Genomic DNA, 19,153 nt, shown 5'->3' with positions numbered 1-19,153 from the left:
AACGAGTGAGATCGTGGCCGCGATCGTGACTGACATATCACGTGTCTATGTGACTTCAGGGTAGGCACAAGTATTACAGTCGGGCGAAACAGCTATTCCCAGTCGAAGGCATTTACCCAAGGATCATGACACAGACAAGAAGGATCAGTGTTTCGCTATCAGAGGCAGATCCAACACAACTCAACTTCTCATACCCTCGTTCCAGTTGATCTGTCTATCGCGAACGGTGATGTAAATACCTTGAAGCCTCTCTCCAGGGAGATCATGTCACGGAAACCACCCATCACCCTCTGGGGCTGCGCTGGGGCAATTATGGGCCCCTCCTAGCGATTTCTGGGTATCCATCGAGGTGCGAGATGAGATATCGTTGATTCGCAGACGGAAGCGAGTAGGCGCCGAGGATTCCCTACGCCGATGAGGGTCTCGTCTTCAAGACTACGGTATCAAAATCGGGAACGCTCCAATAGCCACAATGATCCTCAGCAAACATCAGGAAGAAAGCTTCGCCAGTACTATCCTTTCCGCCTCAGCCAACTGCATTGCACCAGCTATTATCCGTTGTCTCGGTCGAGCAAGACATCGATGAGACGCTCGTTCGTCAGGCTGATGAAGGTGATCTCGAAACTGGCGACGGTAGCAATGTCGATGATAGCAATGCTTGTAAGGCACGAATTGTCGGTGGTGACTATGGAGGTAAGTAACTAGATATTCGTAGCCTTTGATGAGACGTTAAGCATCAGTCATCAAAAAGAACAATAGAACCGCAGCAAAAGAGCATCTCAAAGGCCATCAAGAACAAAGAGGAATCCAGTCAAAGAAATCGAGGCAGACTGGGTAGTTATATGAGTTTCAGCGATTCCTTCAGCCCGTAGTCTCGACAACATCCTCGGTCCCAGATCTCCGGTTACCCGAGAAGGAACACAACACTCAGCCGCAACGATATAAAGCCAAGCGCTCTTCCTCTTGTGAGCTCTAATATGTAACTTGAAATTTATCGAGCCTTTTGATAATGGCTTCTTTAGACTCGTAAATCAAATGGTCCTGGTGTTGAGTAAATTTCATCGCTAGATGATCCCAGGTGGCAAACACTCGACGCAGACCCTCGTGACTTCTTTTCTGTCTGAGTCACTTGTCTGATCACCCGATTCATGATTGAACATATGAGAACCTCGACAGATGCCCCATGAGCTCATGGACAATCATCACTATGGCTTACCTCGAGGTTTCAGCTTCCAGTCATGTTGTCTTGATTCTCTAACTTCACTTAAGGCAAGACCAGCCGAAGTAAATCAAAGAAGTTTTGCCACTTTGCGTCTAAATATAGATTCAAGCATCCAAGCTGAATGTTCAGTCGCCATTCTACTCCCGTAATGCCGTTTGCCAGCTGTTGGTGGTCATCTGTAAGCATCGCTCAGCGAGGCCGCCAGGATTCCAGGTCCAGACCGAGACAGATGGTGTGAAAGGCTCAGCCCTGCTGCAAAGCTTGTTTTGAAACATGAAATAGGAGATTGATTTGCCTCCATGATCCAATGAATCGACTGATTTGTGGCTTCTTGTGCTGGATTCTCGGAAGAAACATCTGAGCGGAATAGCCAGCGAGCACCTCGGCCCTTGGTTATGCAAAGTAGGTAATTGCCAGTAAAGGGGTATTCGAAGTGATCCACGAGCTGCATCCTAACATGCAGTCTAAGCGAGCCCCAGACTCCCCCAGATCCCTCAACAAGACATCCTTGGGGTTAGGTTAGTCCACGACGCCAGCCGTGAAAGATAGCCAACCAAAACAAGATACAATCGTTGTTCATGCTCAACGTCGTTTCATTAATGGCTTACGCCATCGGAAGCAAACTTCCTTCACGGTAACATCTCTAGTTTTTCTTCGGAGCTTCACCGAGGGGCAGATCAGTTCATGGTGGTGTAGTGAAAACTCGAGAGCCGAATAAATCCGAGGAAGAAGGATATCAAGTCTGTCATTTGCGATATAGCTAGGCACTATGAAGCCATAGACTAGCAACGAACAAAAGGACAAGTTTAGCCGCGCAGGGCTTGCACTAATACAAGGCAACCATGATCCCAGCTGAAACTGGGGTAATGAGACGATAAACGTGGGGAAGTTTGAAGAGGAGGAGATTTGAGTCTGGACATCGATGCCCGAAGTGGTGTGTAACTCACAGGACTCGGTCCCGATGTGAGTCGGCAACAAGCCCGGGGATGCCGGCGCAACGAGAGGACATTGCAATTGTCACTAAGCAAATTTTGCAAGCAGACTGAGATTACTGAGTGAGGAGAAATTCTCCGTGGTATTATCCCCGCTCCCGAATCTAGATTCCTAGGCAGGCTAGGGCAGAGGCCGAGATTCTAGGTTTATTGGCTTGGCTAAGCCATATGGATAGCTCGGATTACGAGGGAAAGCCAAGAGTTGGAGTTTGCTATAGGGTATTGGTGATATGGTTCGATACCTTAAACACCATCGTGAGTGTCAAGCAAACGTTGATACGAACCCAACAGGACGGAATGGACATTCACGTTGGTAATCTGCAGATACCACATGCCAAAAACGTGGGCATAGATAGCGCTGACGATTACGGGCGCATATGATGAACGATGCATAAGACCATCCTCGACGTTGAACCCCAACGAAACGGTGCAACAAGAACAAGCGACGTGGCTGTGATGATGCATGAAGGATGTACGCCATCCTGCTGTCCGAAGACGCAAACGTATCACAAACAGAACAAGTAAAAGAAGGATCGAATACATTCTGCCAAGCACGCAACGCATAAGACGAAAAGCCCATTGATAACAACGTCAAATAGCATGTGGTATGTGACGATGTGCGGAACAGCCAATGGCGAATAGTGCAGAATGATCTGACCTCACAAAGCAGAGATAGCAGCAAAAAAAAGTCTGAAGATGGAGGGGGGGGCTATGAAACGTGATTATGCAGGCATCTCATCAGGGGAATGTTGACCAGTGATAGGTTTGGCAATTGGTGGTGTGAAGCAAAGAGATGGTGCCATACGCTCTCTCGTTCTTTGTATCTTGGGGGCAGTTGTTACGAATTGGGGGGGACAGGGAGGGAGTCATGGAGAGAAAAAAGGCTGAAGAGCCAAGACTCAGGAAAAGTCAGATTTAGGCAAATGGCATGAGGAGAGGAAATGCCCCAATCCCAAAAAGGTCATGTTCTCCGGGTGGCAGTGGCAGATGCTGGGGTAAAGCCTGGGAGGGAGAGTTGAGAGTGCGGAGTAGTGGAGACAGAGGACAATACCGAAGGGGTGAGATTTTAAGACGACAAGAGAGAGGGAGGGAGCAGATGCTGAGAGATGAGATGTACTGTAGATTCATTCTGTCGGTACTTGAGTCATCTCAGACCATGTATCCACAGAAATGGCATCATATGAGAAAGTAGTGATTACAAGACAATGACAAAACAAGGTTCTCACTCATCCGTGGATATCTACCGAGCCCACTTCACTTAGCTATTCCTTAGGATAAAGAACGGCGTGGAGGATCAGTGGAGAACTGCCATCAAGCTTATCTTTTACCTTAAGCTGCCTAAGTTATGAGGAGAAACCAACCCCCAGTGCCATGTGATGAGAAAAGAGATTGTGTGCTGTTCTGCCTTGGAGGAGTCTCCGCTTACTGTCCACTCAACAAAAGCCAGAAGCGCGCATCCGGTATCTTAGCCGGGAAGCCCATATCATATGGATCCCTGTTAGGCACTAAGCAGGGGCCACCCTCCATCTCCTTCTGTCTGTTCTATGTTTTTGGGGAACTCGATTCGTGTACGTAACGAGAGGTGTTGTTTTCTCCAAAGTTTAGGGGGGGGGGATTAAGCAGTAAGAGGAGAGGAGAGGAGAGAGTGTGAGTAACTTGGAGAATGTTGCAGTCTTGTCGCTTTAGCCGAGGGTAGGTATTAATGTTCCGGACGTGCGGAGCTTGAGTGCACTAAGTGTCTCCAAATCGATGGAAGCATAGAATAGAAGCATCAGTCAGATCTGAGATAGCGCTACGTAAGGTATCGAGTAAACAGAGAAGATGAGATTCAATCTGAAGCTGTCAAAATGCAACCCCGTTCTTCCGTACGAGCAGGCTTCCCCAGAATCTTCATCTTGCTTTTCCCCGGAATCTCTTCTTCAATCTCCATATTCTGCCCCGGATTTTCTCTCTTAGATGGAGCCCAGCTCGGGAGTCGACCGGTCGATGGAGACGCGAAAGTGAGCTGTTGGGTGCTGCCAGTGAGACAATAGACAGCGGCGGAGGGCCCTGAAAACAGACGAGAGTGGCCCACTGAAAGGCCTAGCGCGGTAATCAGCCCGGATCCTGTGAGCAGCCTAAAACAGTCGAGTCGAGTTTCGGGTGGGTAATTCCCCCGCAAAATTGGTCCGGCACTAGATTACAGCGCATCTGGGGTCGGGCATTCATTCGCACCAACCAACAGAGCCAGAAGAGGCCACTAAATAACATTAACATTAGCATTAACCTGTAACTTATGCTTCTTCCCTCACGGAATTTCCCCTCTCGTACCAGCGCTATCTCTCTCTCCCTCTCCCACACACATTTCTCTTCCCCTCACCGATCTCACGCCGCGCGTATTTGCCATGTGGTGGCGTCCCAAGCGCATTTCACCTTTTGTCCAAGTCTCCTCCTCCTTCAAGACAAGATCATCCCTACAGACTCACACTAGGTCCAAAAGAGTGAGCTTCCATTGATCCGATATGAGCTACGGCTGTCAAGATAGCCGAAGCCGTTGAAGCAAGCCCCCCGAGGGAGGCAGAGTGAAGCAATGGAGATGAGGCTCTTTTCTTCTCGAAGCCACGAGATCTGGCCAATCTGCTGGGCGTCTTCTAGGCACTTGACTTGGCAGATACGTGATGAAACCTCGTGCCTGACAAGATAAATGTACTACGCTGTGATGCTATGCTGATTTACTACTACGTACGTACGGCGTATGTTTGCCTTATCTTGGATGTTATGATGCATACACGTGGGAATATGCAGACTTGATGACTATGCCTCTCGTGGTGGATGCCTTGCCATGTGTCTTGATGCATCCAATACTGCCTGCAACTGCCTGCACCATCAGGGCCCGTCGGGACGGACGGCAAATTATCATCTCACACATCTCGGACACAACGACAGCCTGCCTTTCTCGGGGTCCGTGGGTGACGCACGGTTACAGTACAAGGTGTCAGTGTTAGTGTCAGTATCAGTGGTAGTAGCTAGATTGCCATTCCAGTGAATGACATACGGTAGGGCCATCATGGTACGATGTTGTTAATGGAGATCGCCCGCGAGACACAAGCAGTCTAGACAGGGTTGTTCAACAGATCACCAAGCAAGAGATGGCAATGTTCTGTATCAGCGTTAGCATTAGCATATTCGAGTCCGACTGAGCAATACGCCATACCGTCGCATGCTGCCGAAATAAAATGGGAGCGGGGATTTGTCCCATTGCATTCTACGTCTGGCGGCGCAGTTCCCTCCCTGCAACAGTCGGAGTTGCAACATCTCTCCAGTACCGACTTGGCATACATGAGAAATCTGCGTCAAGCTTTTTTGTCACGCTTGGAAATCTCTTGGGAACCATCGCATCACACAAGATCGGCAGAGACCATATCTCTTGTTCACTTGGCGGTCATCGTACAATGAAACAATTCTGTGTTCACCCAACCAATCGGTCCATCCTTGTAAGCAGAGGAAAAAGAGGCCACCCCGAGTATTCTCAGTCGAGACTCTCTGACTGTTCTCATTCACTTCTCCTCTCCTCTTCCCTGGTCAGCGGGGCCTAGACAAAAGTGTGGGCGTTCTTCCTTGGCATTACAATAGGTGCATGCATGCATGCATGTTTCTTTGGGGGTCCGGCGATTGGTCTCCGAGCGGGGGAAAAGACAGACAACATGGGGTAAAATACGTACAGTCCAGGACCAGTGTAAGCCAAGATAACATGGGGTAACTGAAAAACCAAATGGAGGTGTGAGTGGAGTTTTCTCCCTTAAGTTTAGGTGTTGGTCGACCCCCTGTAAAGATTGGAGTTGGAGGTGTTGGCCAGTCGCATCTGGGCCTTTTGAGATTGGGCAGCACACTCTATCTCTCTCTCTCTTGCACACCTTGTACTGTAGGCCACTCTAAAATAACCCTTACTTAGTTGCCGTTCGTGCGGAAAGTGGATTTTATACGACGGAGGCTTTTTCGAAAACGGGACTGGGCTTGCTTGCTTGCTTGCTTACAAGGGCCTATACCTTGCCTTGCTTGACTTGACAGTCGCAGTGGCAGTTAGTTTCGTTGTACTCCGTATACACCCCGAGTATTGATCTGGGGTATCATGGACTGCCACTGTCTCTTCTCCTCTGTTCCTCTCTTATTCAGTCTGGTATAAAGAGTGGGCTCTTCCCCAGACTATTTCCCCAGTTCTCGTTCTTGTTCTTCAGATCAGAAGCATCCTCTCTCATCTCCATCCCCGAGGACAGACAAACAACTCTCACTTGATCCCTATTCTCTTTCCATCATCCCAAGTCAAGATAAGTCACAATGCCTCACCACGACACCAAGGTGACCTCTGGTCAGGTTGACACCTCATCAACCGAAAAGGTCGACTATGAGAAGGCTGTTTCCTTCCACGAGGATGCCTCCCAGGAGGTCTTTGATGAGCCTGCCACCAAGCGTCTCCTCCGCAAGATGGACGTCAAGCTTCTTCCCTTCCTGGCTCTTCTCTACCTCCTTTCTTTCCTCGATCGTACCAACATCGGTAATGCTAAGCTCGCTGGTCTCGAAGTGGCCCTGGGCATGGACGGCAAGTGGGATTACAACGTGAGTACAACCTTGACTTTTACCAATCTGCCGGGAAATATGCAAGGTACTAACATGCATCTTAGATCGCTGTCGCCGTCTTCTTCCCCTTCTACGTCGCAGCCGAGATCCCCTCCAACATGGCCATGAAGCGCTTCCGTCCCTCCATCTGGATTCCCAGCATCATGATCGCCTGGGCCATCGTCACAACTCTCATGGGTATCACCAAGAACTTTGGTGGCTTCCTCGCCACTCGCATGGCTCTCGGCCTCGCTGAGGGTGGTCTCTTCCCCGGTATCACTTACTACATCACTCTCTGGTATAAGCGACACGAGTGCGGTCTCCGAATGGCTATTTTCTTCTCTGCTGCTACCGCTGCTGGTGCTTTCGGTGGCCTCTTTGCTCGTGGTGTCATGGAGATGAACGGTCTTGGTGGTCTTGACGGCTGGGCTTGGATCTTCATCATTGAGGGTCTCATCACTTTCATCTTTGCTATCATGGCTTTCTTTGTCATGTACGATTACCCCGACACTGCCAAGTTTCTCAACGACTCTGAGCGCAAGGAGGTTGTCCGACGTCTCGAGGAGGATCGCTCTGTTCTCTCTGATGAGTTCAACATGAAGTTCGCCAAGGATGCTCTCAAGGACTGGAAGATCTGGGTTCACATGATGATCACCATCGGAATCTACACTCCTCTCTACTCCATCTCCATCTTCCTTCCCACCATCGTCAAGAGTCTCGGCTACACCAACGAGATGGCTCAGCTCATGACTGTTCCTCCCTACGTCGTCGCCTGTCTCTTCACCATCGGTGGTGGTTTCGCTGCTGATAGACACGGCCAGCGTGGTATCTACATGATCTTCTTCTGTGTTGTTGCGTAAGTATTTCTCCAACCTGCCAAGATTCTAGAACGGGAGATCCTCCCGACTTGGCACATTCACAACGACTCATTTGCTAACATTTCTCTCAGCATCATTGGTTTCATCATCCTTGCTACTGTCGAATCTCACGGTGCCAAGTACTTCGCCGCTTTCCTCATCACCTGCGGTATCTACCCCAACGTTCCCCAAGGTGTCGCCTGGAACGGCAACAACATTGGTGGTTCTCTCAAGCGTGGTGTTGGTATTGCCATGCATGTCGGCTTCGTAAGTTTTATCCCAATGTCTCAGACATATCCAGCCACAGTTTCACTAACATGTCATTAACAGGGTAACCTTGGTGGTGCCGTCTCTGGCTTCGTCTACCGCAAGGATGATGCCCCCAACTACCGCTCCGGTCACTGGACTCTGGTCGCCACTACTACCATGAGCTGCATTCTCAGCATCCTCATGACTATCTACCTCCGACGCGAGAACGCTCGCCGTGACCAGACCCACAAGGCTCCTCATGAGTACACCCGCGCTGAGAAGGAGATGGAGCAGGACTCCGGCGACAACGCCACCTTCTTCCGATACACCGTCTAAGCGGTGGATATTGGACGCCATGTCTTGCAGAACATCTTACAGGGCATTGCCTGAGTTTGTATATGAGCGTTTGGTCTAGCGAAAAGGAATATTACGATTGGACGGAGTAAAAAGGAAACACTTTGGCATGGATATAAGACCTATACATTTTTGACGCTTGTATAATGAAATATGAACCTCTAATGATATGAGGTATTCCACACACAACTACTGTCTCTCTCGCTCTCACCTGTGATCATTTGCGATTCTCACTCACCATTCACCTGTCAGGTGAAACAGTCAATAAGCCAACAGCCAACATCCCTGACCGCCAACAAAATAAAAGACCTATCGGAAGTCAGAACACACGCTGCAGTGAGGATGCACAGGGCTCAAAACACGGCTGACAGTGGAGGATCTCACCGACCGGAATAGTCAAGACGCAGGGAAATCTACCGCAGGGGACCTTTTGCTCAGTCTAGGCCTGCACGGGCAGCAGGGATATTCACAGATGAAGATCTACCAACCCCAGTCTCAGGAATGATGCCGTCTTATCCGTAAGGTAAATAAATGTGAAGTAAGATTTTGGATAATCATGCAAGACACGTTGCAGGTTCTGGTCCTAACTTGATCAGTTGGGTACGCGTATTTCCATGTGAATTGTTCTCATTCCTTTTGATGATCGACGGGTTGTATCTCCACATATCATAAGCTTAACTTGAACGATAAACAACTCTACCGAGGCATGACAGAGTCCTTTTTATTCGTATTTCATGTGTTTTCTTCTTCTTCAACTTTTCAGCTCACGCAGTTATCCGTAGGGTCGTATTGCGCCAGCATCTCACTGCATGAGGCTGTTTTTGTAACACAGGTTGTTTTTATCCAGGCTGTCGGAGGATCATTCCGATGTCGATCATTTTAAGTATGGCGTTTCTCTTTTTTCCTGCAAAATTATCGTAGTGGCTGATCTTGTTGTATCCGGGTAATTTGCTTCTGTAACACAAGGGTTTCTAATCTTAACTGTGCCCTTTTCTTCAGGACAAACCGCCAACAGGCTTCAGATCCTTTATCCTCTTGTATTTCCAGGTGAGGATAAACTCCCGAGAGTTTAAATATGCGCCTGGCGCTAACAGATTATAACTGCATTTAACCGGAGAGTTTAAGTTAGTAACGCCGATAACGACGGAATGTGGGATTTCCATAAGCGACGTCTCCAATTCTAGCTGACTGCCCCCAAATCGCATCGAATTCTCCAATTTGTGGTGATATCGGCACGGAGTGTGTTCCACTTTTGCCGGTGCAAACACCGATACTCGGGGAGAGGTAATAAATGGCTGCAGTGTCGATACGCACAACATAGCAATTATTTTACAGCCGCGATTTGCGATCGAAGCTTGTGCACAGTCACTTGCGCTCAGGCAAAGCTTGAGATCTGCAAGTGATCTCCAGGTCCACGGCATGGGTATCGCATGGCACTGAGTCACGAAGCGAAAACGAGAGGGCCTGCAGAGAGATTAGACACAACATGGGCAAAATTACAGTGTATATATTAGGGCTAAATTGACTAATTATGTCGCACGAATGCGCTAGAATGAATTAAATCCCCAGGCTCAGTTTGTGCAAGCAGCAGCGCCCTTGCTCGTCTTGGTAGCCCAGGTCGTCTTTGTCGACTTGACCACGGAAGTGGTAACCTTGGACACGGTGCTTCGCTCCGTGACCGTGCTGGAAGGCTGCAGGGTGGTCTTCACCGTAGCCCAGCTTGTGACAGTCTGTTGGTCCAGGGTGACAGTGGAAGTCTTCTTGACGGTGTTGGTCGAAGTAACCTTGACAGTTCCGGCGGCCAGAGTCTGAGTGAGAGTCTTGTAGACTGTCACTGTGTCTGCGGGGAGAGTGGTGGTCTTCTTCTCGGTCACGACAGATGTGGCGTCGACGACGATTGTAGTGGTAGCAGCCTTGAGAGTAGTTGTCTTGCCTGACTCCTTGGTGATGACCTCTGTAGTTGTAGAAGTAGATCCTGGGATAGTAACAGTGGCGAAACGCGTGGCGACAGATGTAGACACCTCCACGACAGTCACGGGCTTCAAGGTGCTTGTCTTTCCGACTGTCTTGGTGGTGATCAACTCCGTTGTAGTTGTGCTACCAGGGACAGTGGCGGTAGAGGTCTTGACGTTGGTGGTGTAGGTTGAGACCACAGTGACAGTGACGGTTCGGAGGGCCTCCGCACGAGCCTCAAGATTGATGGAGCCAAGGTCCAGATCACGGCGGGTCAGACCAGAAGAAAGATCGAATGAAGGGTTACCAAAGACAACAGCAGCTCTGGGCTTGAGAACCGCCGCGGCACCGAGATCACGCTTGTCCTGAGTTGGGATACACTTGAGTGTTGTGGTCTTGGAGACAGTCTTGACAGAAGTTGTCACGACAGTAGACACAACGGTGGTAGCCTTAAGGGATGTAGTAGTAGTACCGCCAGTGCCAATAGTGGTAGTGGTGGTACTCTTGACAGTGACAGCCTTGGGGCTCGAAGTCCTGGTAGCAAAGACAGTTATAAAGTCAGTCTCCTCCTGAGTCACTGACTTGGGAGTAACTGTGACTGCAGTAGTAGATACAGTCGTAGTGACAGCCTTGGCAGAAGTTGTGATCCAGGAAGTGACAGTCGCGGCAACCACGTTAGTTGAAGTCTTGGTAACGTCAGCAGGAGTGACAGTCTTGCCAACATCCACAACGTCAGTTGACTTGACTGTAATCACGCTGTCGCCTTGAGTGATCTGCTGAGTCTGAGTGGTTGTGCTCTTCTCAGTATTGGTCTTGGTAGTAGGATCAGGCGTAATGGTGGTTCCAACATCGAGAGTAGAGGTGGACTTCTCTGTAACTATCACATCGGCTCCGGTGGTGGTGACCAAAGCTGTCTGAGATGTTGTCACAGTTTGGGTGGTGTAGACAGTTGTGGAGCTGTAAGTCTGAGTAGCAATGATACCCGCATCAAAAGGCGTCGCGTCAACGAGGGTCATGTTGATCCAGGCCGTGGAAGTGAAGAAAGTGCCGAGCTCAAACTGTGCAACCTCCTCGCCAGAGAGCTGCTTGGCGAAAGAAGCACGCTGGCCAGTGGAAGATCCAGGACCAGAGTTGTCGAACTCTCCAAAGATGACATTGGCTGTTCGGGGATCAGCCTTGGTCCAGGCTTGCCAACCTGCAGCAGCGATGGAGGAATCCAGCTCAGACTCAATGTAGGCAACGCGAGCGTATTGATCCCAAGGTCGACCGAGGTAGATACTGGAGTAAGAAGCGCCACCAGCAGGAGAGACTGTGCACTGATCGAAAACAAAGCCCCACGAAGGTCCAGTGTTGGTACCCTTCTTGTTCGCAGTCAAGGCGATGCCATCTCTGTTAGGAGCAATGGTAGACTTGAGGAAGTATCCTGCTCCAGATCCCCAAATCATATCGATATTTCCTGTGAATAAAGAGTTGTATGCGAAAAAATTACCGTTGATGAGCAGGGCATCCTGGTTACCATAGACCTGGCAGCCATAGAGTGAGGCAAACTTGCTGCTCTTGACTGCGAAACCAAGACTGGCGTAGCTGTATGTCTGTTAGAGGATGTGGAGTTCTTATAGGTGATGGAGACTTACTTGGCGGTAGTGCCGAATGTGTTTGCAAAGTTGATGTTGACAGCCTGAAAGTAGTTACCAGTGGCGTAGAAGGTAGCCGAGTCGGAGTTGGAGGCTTCAGCCTGAGTGTCAATACCCTTATCATAGGTGATAGTGACTTGGTTCTTGGAGTTGTCCTCAGGAGACTCAGAATAACCGATGAAGAATGTGGTTCCAGGTCGGCTGAGGACGATCTGCTCCTTGTATGTGCCGGGATAAATGAAGACAGTGGGGGTGACCTTGGTGGAAAGGGGCAGAGCATCGATGGCAGCCTGGATGGTATCATAAGTCGTGACTCCATCGATAGGGTCCTTGGAGACAATGTAGGAACCAGCAGGAGGAGTCTTTCCGCTGTAGGGACCAGTGGGAACAGGAGTGGGTGTGACAGTACTAGGCTGAGGCGTTGTAATGGTGTCCCAGTAGGTCATGTCAATCCAGTCAGTGCTGTCCATAACAGATTCGAGAGAGTATGTATCCGAAGTCAAAAGTGTAGCAAAGCCAAATGCCTCTCGGGCAGCCGTGTTCTTCTCCCAGCTTCCGGGACCATCGTTGTTGTACTCAGCAAAGGTGATGTGATCAGTGCGAGGATCGGTGGTAGACCAGATCTTCCAACCGGCAGGCTGAATTATGCTGTCCAAGTAACTGTTCTTGACGACCACAAGAGCGTATGCGCTATAAGGTCGACCAAGATAGACCTGGCCCTGGAGATCTACAGTAGCTGAAGCAGCTTCAGTGAAAAGACACTGGTCAAAGATGTAACCTCCGATCGCGCTCGCGCTGCTACGGCTCTGTGCTGTGATGGCAGACTTTGCACGCTTGGCAGCCAGTGTACAACCCTTGAAGTAGGATTTGCTATATCCCCAGATGAAATCGATCGCTCCTTCGATGTACGAGCTTTCGTAGTACTGGTAACCATTTGTCGCGCCGTTAAGAAGAGTGTCCTGCCAGCCTATGAAGGAGCAGCCATAGAAACCGATGTCGTTTCCGTAGATACTGGCAGCGAGAGTGACATAGCTGGGTGTCGCACCATCCAGGTTATCAGAATTAACGAATTTGACGTTGTAAAAGGCAATCTTGGTGCTGGCTGTGGCGATAGTGGCTGTATCTGCGTTGCTGCGACCAGCGGGGATGGTACCAGCAACTGAGAGACCCTTGGCTTGGGTGATGGTAACCTGGTTGCTAGCATAGGTCTTTCCGGGGTCGCTTTCAGTGTATCCAATGATGGTGACAGGTCCTGGTCGGTTGATAGCAGGCACCTGCTCCTCATATGTTCCGGCATAGATGAAGATGGTCTGAGGAGTCGAGTCCTTGGGGAGACTCTTGAGAGCATCGGTGAGAGTGGAGTAAGAGCCTGACTTTTCTCCACCGACGGACACAGTGACAGCTCCCTTGGGAGGAGTGGTACCGTCAGAAGGATGGACCGGCCAAGTGTCGGTCTCAGGATCGGTGGCTGCGTCAGAGCCATCGATGGCGTAGCTAGGGACAAGGTTGTATGCCTTCATGTCGAGCCAGCTGGTACTTCCAATGAACGACCCGAGGGAGTATGCAGCAGCCTGTGATTCGGTGAGCTTTGTGGCGAAGCTGGCTCGAGAGGTGGTCCAGTTTCCGGGGCCAGTGTTGTTGAACTCTCCGAAAAGCACGTTCTAGAAAGGAAATTGTTAGCAAGCTGTATGGTAAACATAGAAGAGTCTCCCCTAAACTCCCCTAAACTCCCCTAAGATCCTCTGAGATCCTCTAAACTCTTCTAAAATCTTACTTACCGATGTCTGGGGATTGCTCGAAGACCAGGTCGCCCACCCCTGTGGAGAGATGTGCTTGTCGAGGAATGAATTCATGTAGACCACAAGGGCATACTGAGACCAAGGGCGACCAAGTGACGTAGTTCCGAAATTAGATCCGTAACTGTCAGTGTATGTGACCTTGCACTTATCGAACACGAAGCCGCCGGCCCAAGAAGAGCTCTTACGGTTGTTGGCCGTGATGTAGGCATTGGCAGTGTTCGACGCAATATAACACCCGTGGAAGAAAGCCTTGCTGTAACCCCAGATAAAATCCACGGAGCCAGCGATGTATGAGTTGGAGAAGACCTGGATGCCCTGGTTGACAAGAAGGGTATCCTGGAAGCCGTCGAAAGCACATCCGTACGCAGCCATGTTACCAAAGAAGTCGGCAGCGAGAGCAGCCGTGTCGCTAGTCTGAGGATAGGTGTTGGTGAAGTTGAGATTGTACAGCGAGAGACCAGAAGAAGCTGAAGTGGTCTTCCAGAAGAGAACGGGAGTCTCTTCGTTGCGGGATGCACCAGTTGAGTAGCCCAGCTTGAACCAGATGAGAACCTCGTTCTGGGTGAAGTCATTCTCGAAGTTTGTCTCACCACGAATGGTAACATGACCACTAGCGCGAGTGAAAGTAAGCTGCTCGTTGTAGGAACCGGCCTTGACAAAGATGGTATAGTCATCACCATCGTCAGGAATGGCAGCGAGGGCAGAGGCCACAGTCTTGTACTCATCTCCGGTGGGGGAGGGAGCAACAGTCAATGTAGCACCGACAGCAGTAGCACTTGTAGTGCTGGAGGCTGTAGTCGCAGCTGAAGTAGTTGTGGTGCTAGCAGCGTCTTTGCCGTACACAGAGTCAGGCCATCCCTGGAAGGGCGCAATGGCAGCCTTATCAATCCAAGAATCGCTGCCCAAGATACCGGCAGCGCTGAAAGACGAAGTATCGCTGGCGATTTTGGCAGCAGAGATACGAGCAGAAGAATCCCAACCAGGACCAGTGTTGTTACCCTCAGTGAAGCTACCAGTGAAAGTGCTGGGAGAAGCAATCTTCCAACCAGCGCCTGCGATATGCCCATCGAGGAACGAGTTGACAAAAGCGACGTTGGAATTTGTGCTGTAATCACGGCCAAGGTATGTGTTTCCCTCAGGAACAGAGCTTGACTCAGGGACGACCGCGCAGAGGTCGCACACGAGTCTTGAGCCGCCGTATTGGCCTTGGTACTTGTAAGCGGCGATAGATTGGCCAGTGGTAGATCCCCGAGAAACAATGACAGAGTTATAGATATAACCGGCGCCTTGTCCCCAGATGAAATCAGTGGTTCCTGAGATCTTTGAGTGACTGAAGAAGAAGTTTCCGTAGTCAAGGTACAAAGTTCCCTGAGACGAGTCAATGTCACAGCCATAGAACGCAACCTTTGTTCCCTTGGCGTACACAGCAAGAGCGATGTTGTTGGTCGTAGGGTCGAAGGAGTTCTCGAAGTTGATGTTGTAGAAAGACACAAGCTTGGCTTCGTACTTGCTGGCAGCGAATGTCGCGGTACCCAATGAACCACCACTGCTTGACAAGACAGCGTTTCTGGCAGTGATGGTGACCTTGTTGTTATTGGGCGAAGAACCATCGGTGGTCTCACCGCGGAAGATAGTAGAACCGACACGGACGACTGAGACCTGTCCTTGGTATGTGCCAGCAAGGATGTAGATGTATTGGGTGGTCTCATCAGCGGGAAGGGCTGCGACGGCGGACGCGACAGTATCGTATGAGGCACAAGGGTTGCTCTTGGGACCGACGACGAGAGCCGTGCTGGGAACAGAAGAAGGCAGCGAGCAAGATGAGGTTGTAGGTGCGGCGGAAGTTGATTCCTCCGTGGTACTTGTTGCAGATATGGCCTTGGACAGGGCATCAGAGGTGGTAGTCACAGGATCAGCAGCTTTTGTCAGCGATTCAGAAGAAGTCTTCTTCGAACCGGAGGTAGTAGTTGCTGATTCGGACGTTGCAGAGGAAGATTCCGAAGTCGTAGGGGCGGCCGAAGTAGTAGTCTCAACATCCTGCTTGAAGTCCTTGGCGTTGCTGGCCTGGATAGCACTCAAAACACCCTGATCAATCCAATCGAGGGAAGAAACCGCGACGCTAGGGTAGGCGCTCTTGAAAAGGGCGGAGATCTCGTAAGGAGAAAGATCTTTAGGGTCTGTGACCAGAGTCACATAATTGGAGCGATCAGCCACATGGTTGGAGTAGCTGCCATCTCCAGTAGTGCCGAACTCAATATAGCTGTTCAGCTTAGACTGGGTCTTTGTATCGACGTAGACACCAGTAGCAGCGATGAAGCTTCCAATGCTGGTGTCACGGAAGACAGCGACGGAGCCATCACCGTTGCCCGCGGCGAGGTAGACGCGGGTGTTGGTTGATCCACTCTTCTGGCTGATGTCACAGGTATCGAAGACGACAGTCGAGTTGTACAGCGTGCTGCCAGCGAGAGCGCCCTTGTTGTAGACAATGATACCGTTGCTGTTGGTAGCTGTGACCGTGGTTCCGTACAGGTAGAGTGAAGGATAGTTGTAGAGGACCTTGTCAGCGGCCTCAATGTACGAGTTGGCGACGATCGCAGAGGCGTAAGAGCCGGTGATGGCAGCGATACCGGCAGCGTAAAACTGGCAGTTGTAGAATGCATTCTTGCTACCTCGAAGGAAGACAGCTCCGCCAGACCCTCCAGCCTGGGTGTTTGAGAACTTGATGTTCTTCCACGTGATACCGGCAGCACCCGCCGTTGAGAAAGAGAGTGCAGGGTTGGTGTTTGGAGGGTTGGCCTTTCCGCCGTTGTCGATGACAACTTGGGGAGGAGAGGATACGTCGCGCTTGTTGGAGACCTCACCGACGATGGTGACGGTCTGTGTAGCCTGGATGACGACGTTTTCGGTGTAGGTGCCTGCAAGAACAGTCACGGTTGGGTACCCACTTGTCTGGGCTGCCTTGATAGCATCGTTAATGGCAGTGTAGTCGCCGCTTCCGTCAGCGGCAACAGTGAGTACTAGAGGCGAGTCAGTTGTTGTTGTTGAAACCACGCTCTCCGATGTTTGTTGTGAAGAAGTGAAAGAAGAAGGAAATTCGGTGGTCAAAGAGTGTAATGCCTCGGAAGTTTGAGTTCCAGACGATGTGAGAGTCTCGCTCGTCTCAGAGGAGATCAGGGTCGCGCTGGACTCGGACGACGGTGTGAGATCCCCAGAGGTTGAGGCTTCGCTCGCTGTCAAGGAGCAAGAAGAGACGTCCGATGTGGCGCTCGACTCAAGTGAATCGGTTAAGGTAGTAGAGGTGTCGCTGGTGGCAGAGCCAGAAGTCGCACCCAAGCCAGCGCTTGATTCAGAAGACGACGCGACATTGCCAGTGACTGAGGTCTCGCCCGCTGTGGTTGATCCAGTAGCGATGTCCGAAGTTGCGCTTGAATCGATTGAAGAGGCCAAGGTTGTATCGACGTTGCTGGTGACAGAGCCACTCGTAGAACCTGAGGCGCTTGACTCTAGAGATGAAGTTGAGGCAGAGCCAGTAGTCGTGTCGGAAGCAGCACTTGACTCGACTGATGAAGTTGAAACAGCATCGGTGGTAGTCGTGCTGTCGGAAGCGACTGTGGCTGACTTGGCGCCAATTGCATCTGTTGAAGTTGTGTCGGGATCGGATGTAGTTGTTGATGCATCATGTGCTGCCACTGTCGTTGAGAAAGAGTGGGTCTCGCCGTCGGCAGAAGTTACTACCGATGTCTCTGAAGCAAGCCCTGATGAGGTGCCAGAAGTGAGTGTAACCTCAATGGTCGATGAGGTCTTGGACAAAGAGACACTTCCAATTGTAGAGATTGTTTCTGACTTAGATGTAGCAGATGTTGTCTCGGAAGCAGCCGTGGTAGAGGTTCCACTCGCAGTCAAGATCGGAGCTCCAACACCAATACCACCCTGAGGCTGTCTTGGCTTGCATGCCGACGATCTCTTAACAAGCGGATTGACTTGGGGAGTGAACGACGAAGAACCGCCGAGGGCAACGGGAACATCGCCGTTCGAAGGAGTGTCATGAAGGGAAGCAAAACGAGTGGAATGGCTGGAGGAAGAATCAACGAAAGCAGGGACAACAGAACCTTCTTTTGCAAGACTGCTCCCACAAACAAGCGGGAGCAGTAGCCAGGCAGACAATCTGGCCATGTGGAGCCGTGATTCAACGCAACAGCACGAGAGGTTACGGACGCGGGGGAGGGACAAAAGTACGTGGTCAGACCTTGTATTCTACAGGGGCTACATACACTGATATAACATCCCGTCTCTTATCTGATACCAGCCCCAGAGGCCACCAGCTTCTCGGTTATGAAAAATGCGATGAGTTTCGCCCAGTCTAGAAGTACTCGGCTCGCCCGTCAGACTAAGTAGTCTTGGGCCAGGCAAAGCCTTCATCCCAAGTGACAGAAATGTTTAGAAGAGTTTAGGATATCTTATGATGAGCTTAGTGGGCTCTTTGACCAGTTTATTATGGCTCCTAGTCTAAAGTCTTACGACACCCTGAGGATAGTGCCGGCCTACAAGCAGCTGAACATGGCATTTAAGAAACTATCGATTTCGTTCAAAGGCTAGACAACAAAAGATGCCAAACGGTCGAATGAAATGTTCGATTCAGTCCAGGGGACTCGGCCGTGACGGAAGATAGCGCCGGAAGAATTATTTGGAGACGGTGAAATATACCCGTTTGGGGATAGAGGCAACGTGTAGTGGGATGACCCTAGATTTCATCTCGTCTCTTAGCTGAACGGTAGGTCTGGGCCTGGACTAGAGACCAATGAGAGGGTATTAGTGACGACGTGCTAGAGTAACCTGACTGCCGGGAGTTGGAACCGTTGCCAAGATGTTTTTTCTTGTGGGACGAGGACGATGTCACGATAAGGTTCCCAACGGCTGAACCCCTTTTTTATGTCTGAGTTTAAACAGAGTTTCATAAATATCATCTTAATTCTGACTTTAATGATTTATGTTAGGATGCGTAGCGGTAAATTGCCGTTATACTCCCGCAAACTCAAAGTGTCACAATCCTGATCTCACAATCCCATCACGATTCATAGAGTTCGAGGTCAGCACCACGTCAGCCCATCGTCATTTCCAAAATTACAGGGGTAAGCCATGAAGCAGATTCACTATCGAATTTCCCAGCCACGAACGGAGAAGGCCCCGAAACCATTTCCCAATCTGAGTGTTCTAAAGTCGATTTTGCAAGCTAGTCGGCGGGTAGAAAGCTTATATCGGGAATAGTCTCACCTGTCGCGACCGCCACCGCCACGAGCTAATGATTCTGACAGAAGCGACACGTGGACCGAACACTGCGCTTATCGGTGTTTCCATGCGAGTGGGATGGGAGTCTTAGATCTAGTGCAGGGGATACCCCTGACTTGGATTCAGCTTGAGTCAGTCATGTGCCACTATTCGTCTTTTTTAGTCGCTTTCCTGTGAGAGAAGATTGCTTCACTTTGGGTTAGCCGAAGTTATT

At 50.3% G+C, this 19,153-nt stretch overlaps 2 protein-coding genes across 2 annotated transcripts; one reads left to right on the top strand and one right to left on the bottom strand.

The window, feature by feature from the left end:
• Positions 1-6,528: 6,528 nt before the first annotated feature.
• Positions 6,529-8,249, top strand: FTJAE_13731 (major facilitator superfamily transporter; the record flags this gene model as incomplete). Its single annotated transcript, XM_037346904.1, has 4 exons — positions 6,529-6,807; positions 6,873-7,663; positions 7,757-7,931; positions 7,995-8,249. The coding sequence occupies 4 exons, from the start codon at positions 6,529-6,531 to the stop codon at positions 8,247-8,249; spliced, it is 1,500 nt and encodes a 499-aa protein (XP_037199242.1).
• Positions 8,250-9,838: 1,589 nt separating this feature from the next.
• On the bottom strand, positions 9,839-17,826 carry FTJAE_13730 (pectinesterase; the record flags this gene model as incomplete). Its single annotated transcript, XM_037346903.1, has 3 exons — positions 9,839-11,804; positions 11,855-13,515; positions 13,633-17,826. The coding sequence occupies 3 exons, from the start codon at positions 17,824-17,826 to the stop codon at positions 9,839-9,841; spliced, it is 7,821 nt and encodes a 2,606-aa protein (XP_037199241.1).
• Positions 17,827-19,153: the final 1,327 nt, after the last annotated feature.

Source organism: Fusarium tjaetaba, assembly GCF_013396195.1.
Source record: "Fusarium tjaetaba strain NRRL 66243 chromosome Unknown NRRL66243_c0000463, whole genome shotgun sequence".
NCBI classification, from domain to species: domain Eukaryota; kingdom Fungi; phylum Ascomycota; class Sordariomycetes; order Hypocreales; family Nectriaceae; genus Fusarium; species Fusarium tjaetaba.
Note: the sequence above shows the minus strand (reverse complement) of the source record. Positions and strands in the feature narration are given on the sequence as shown.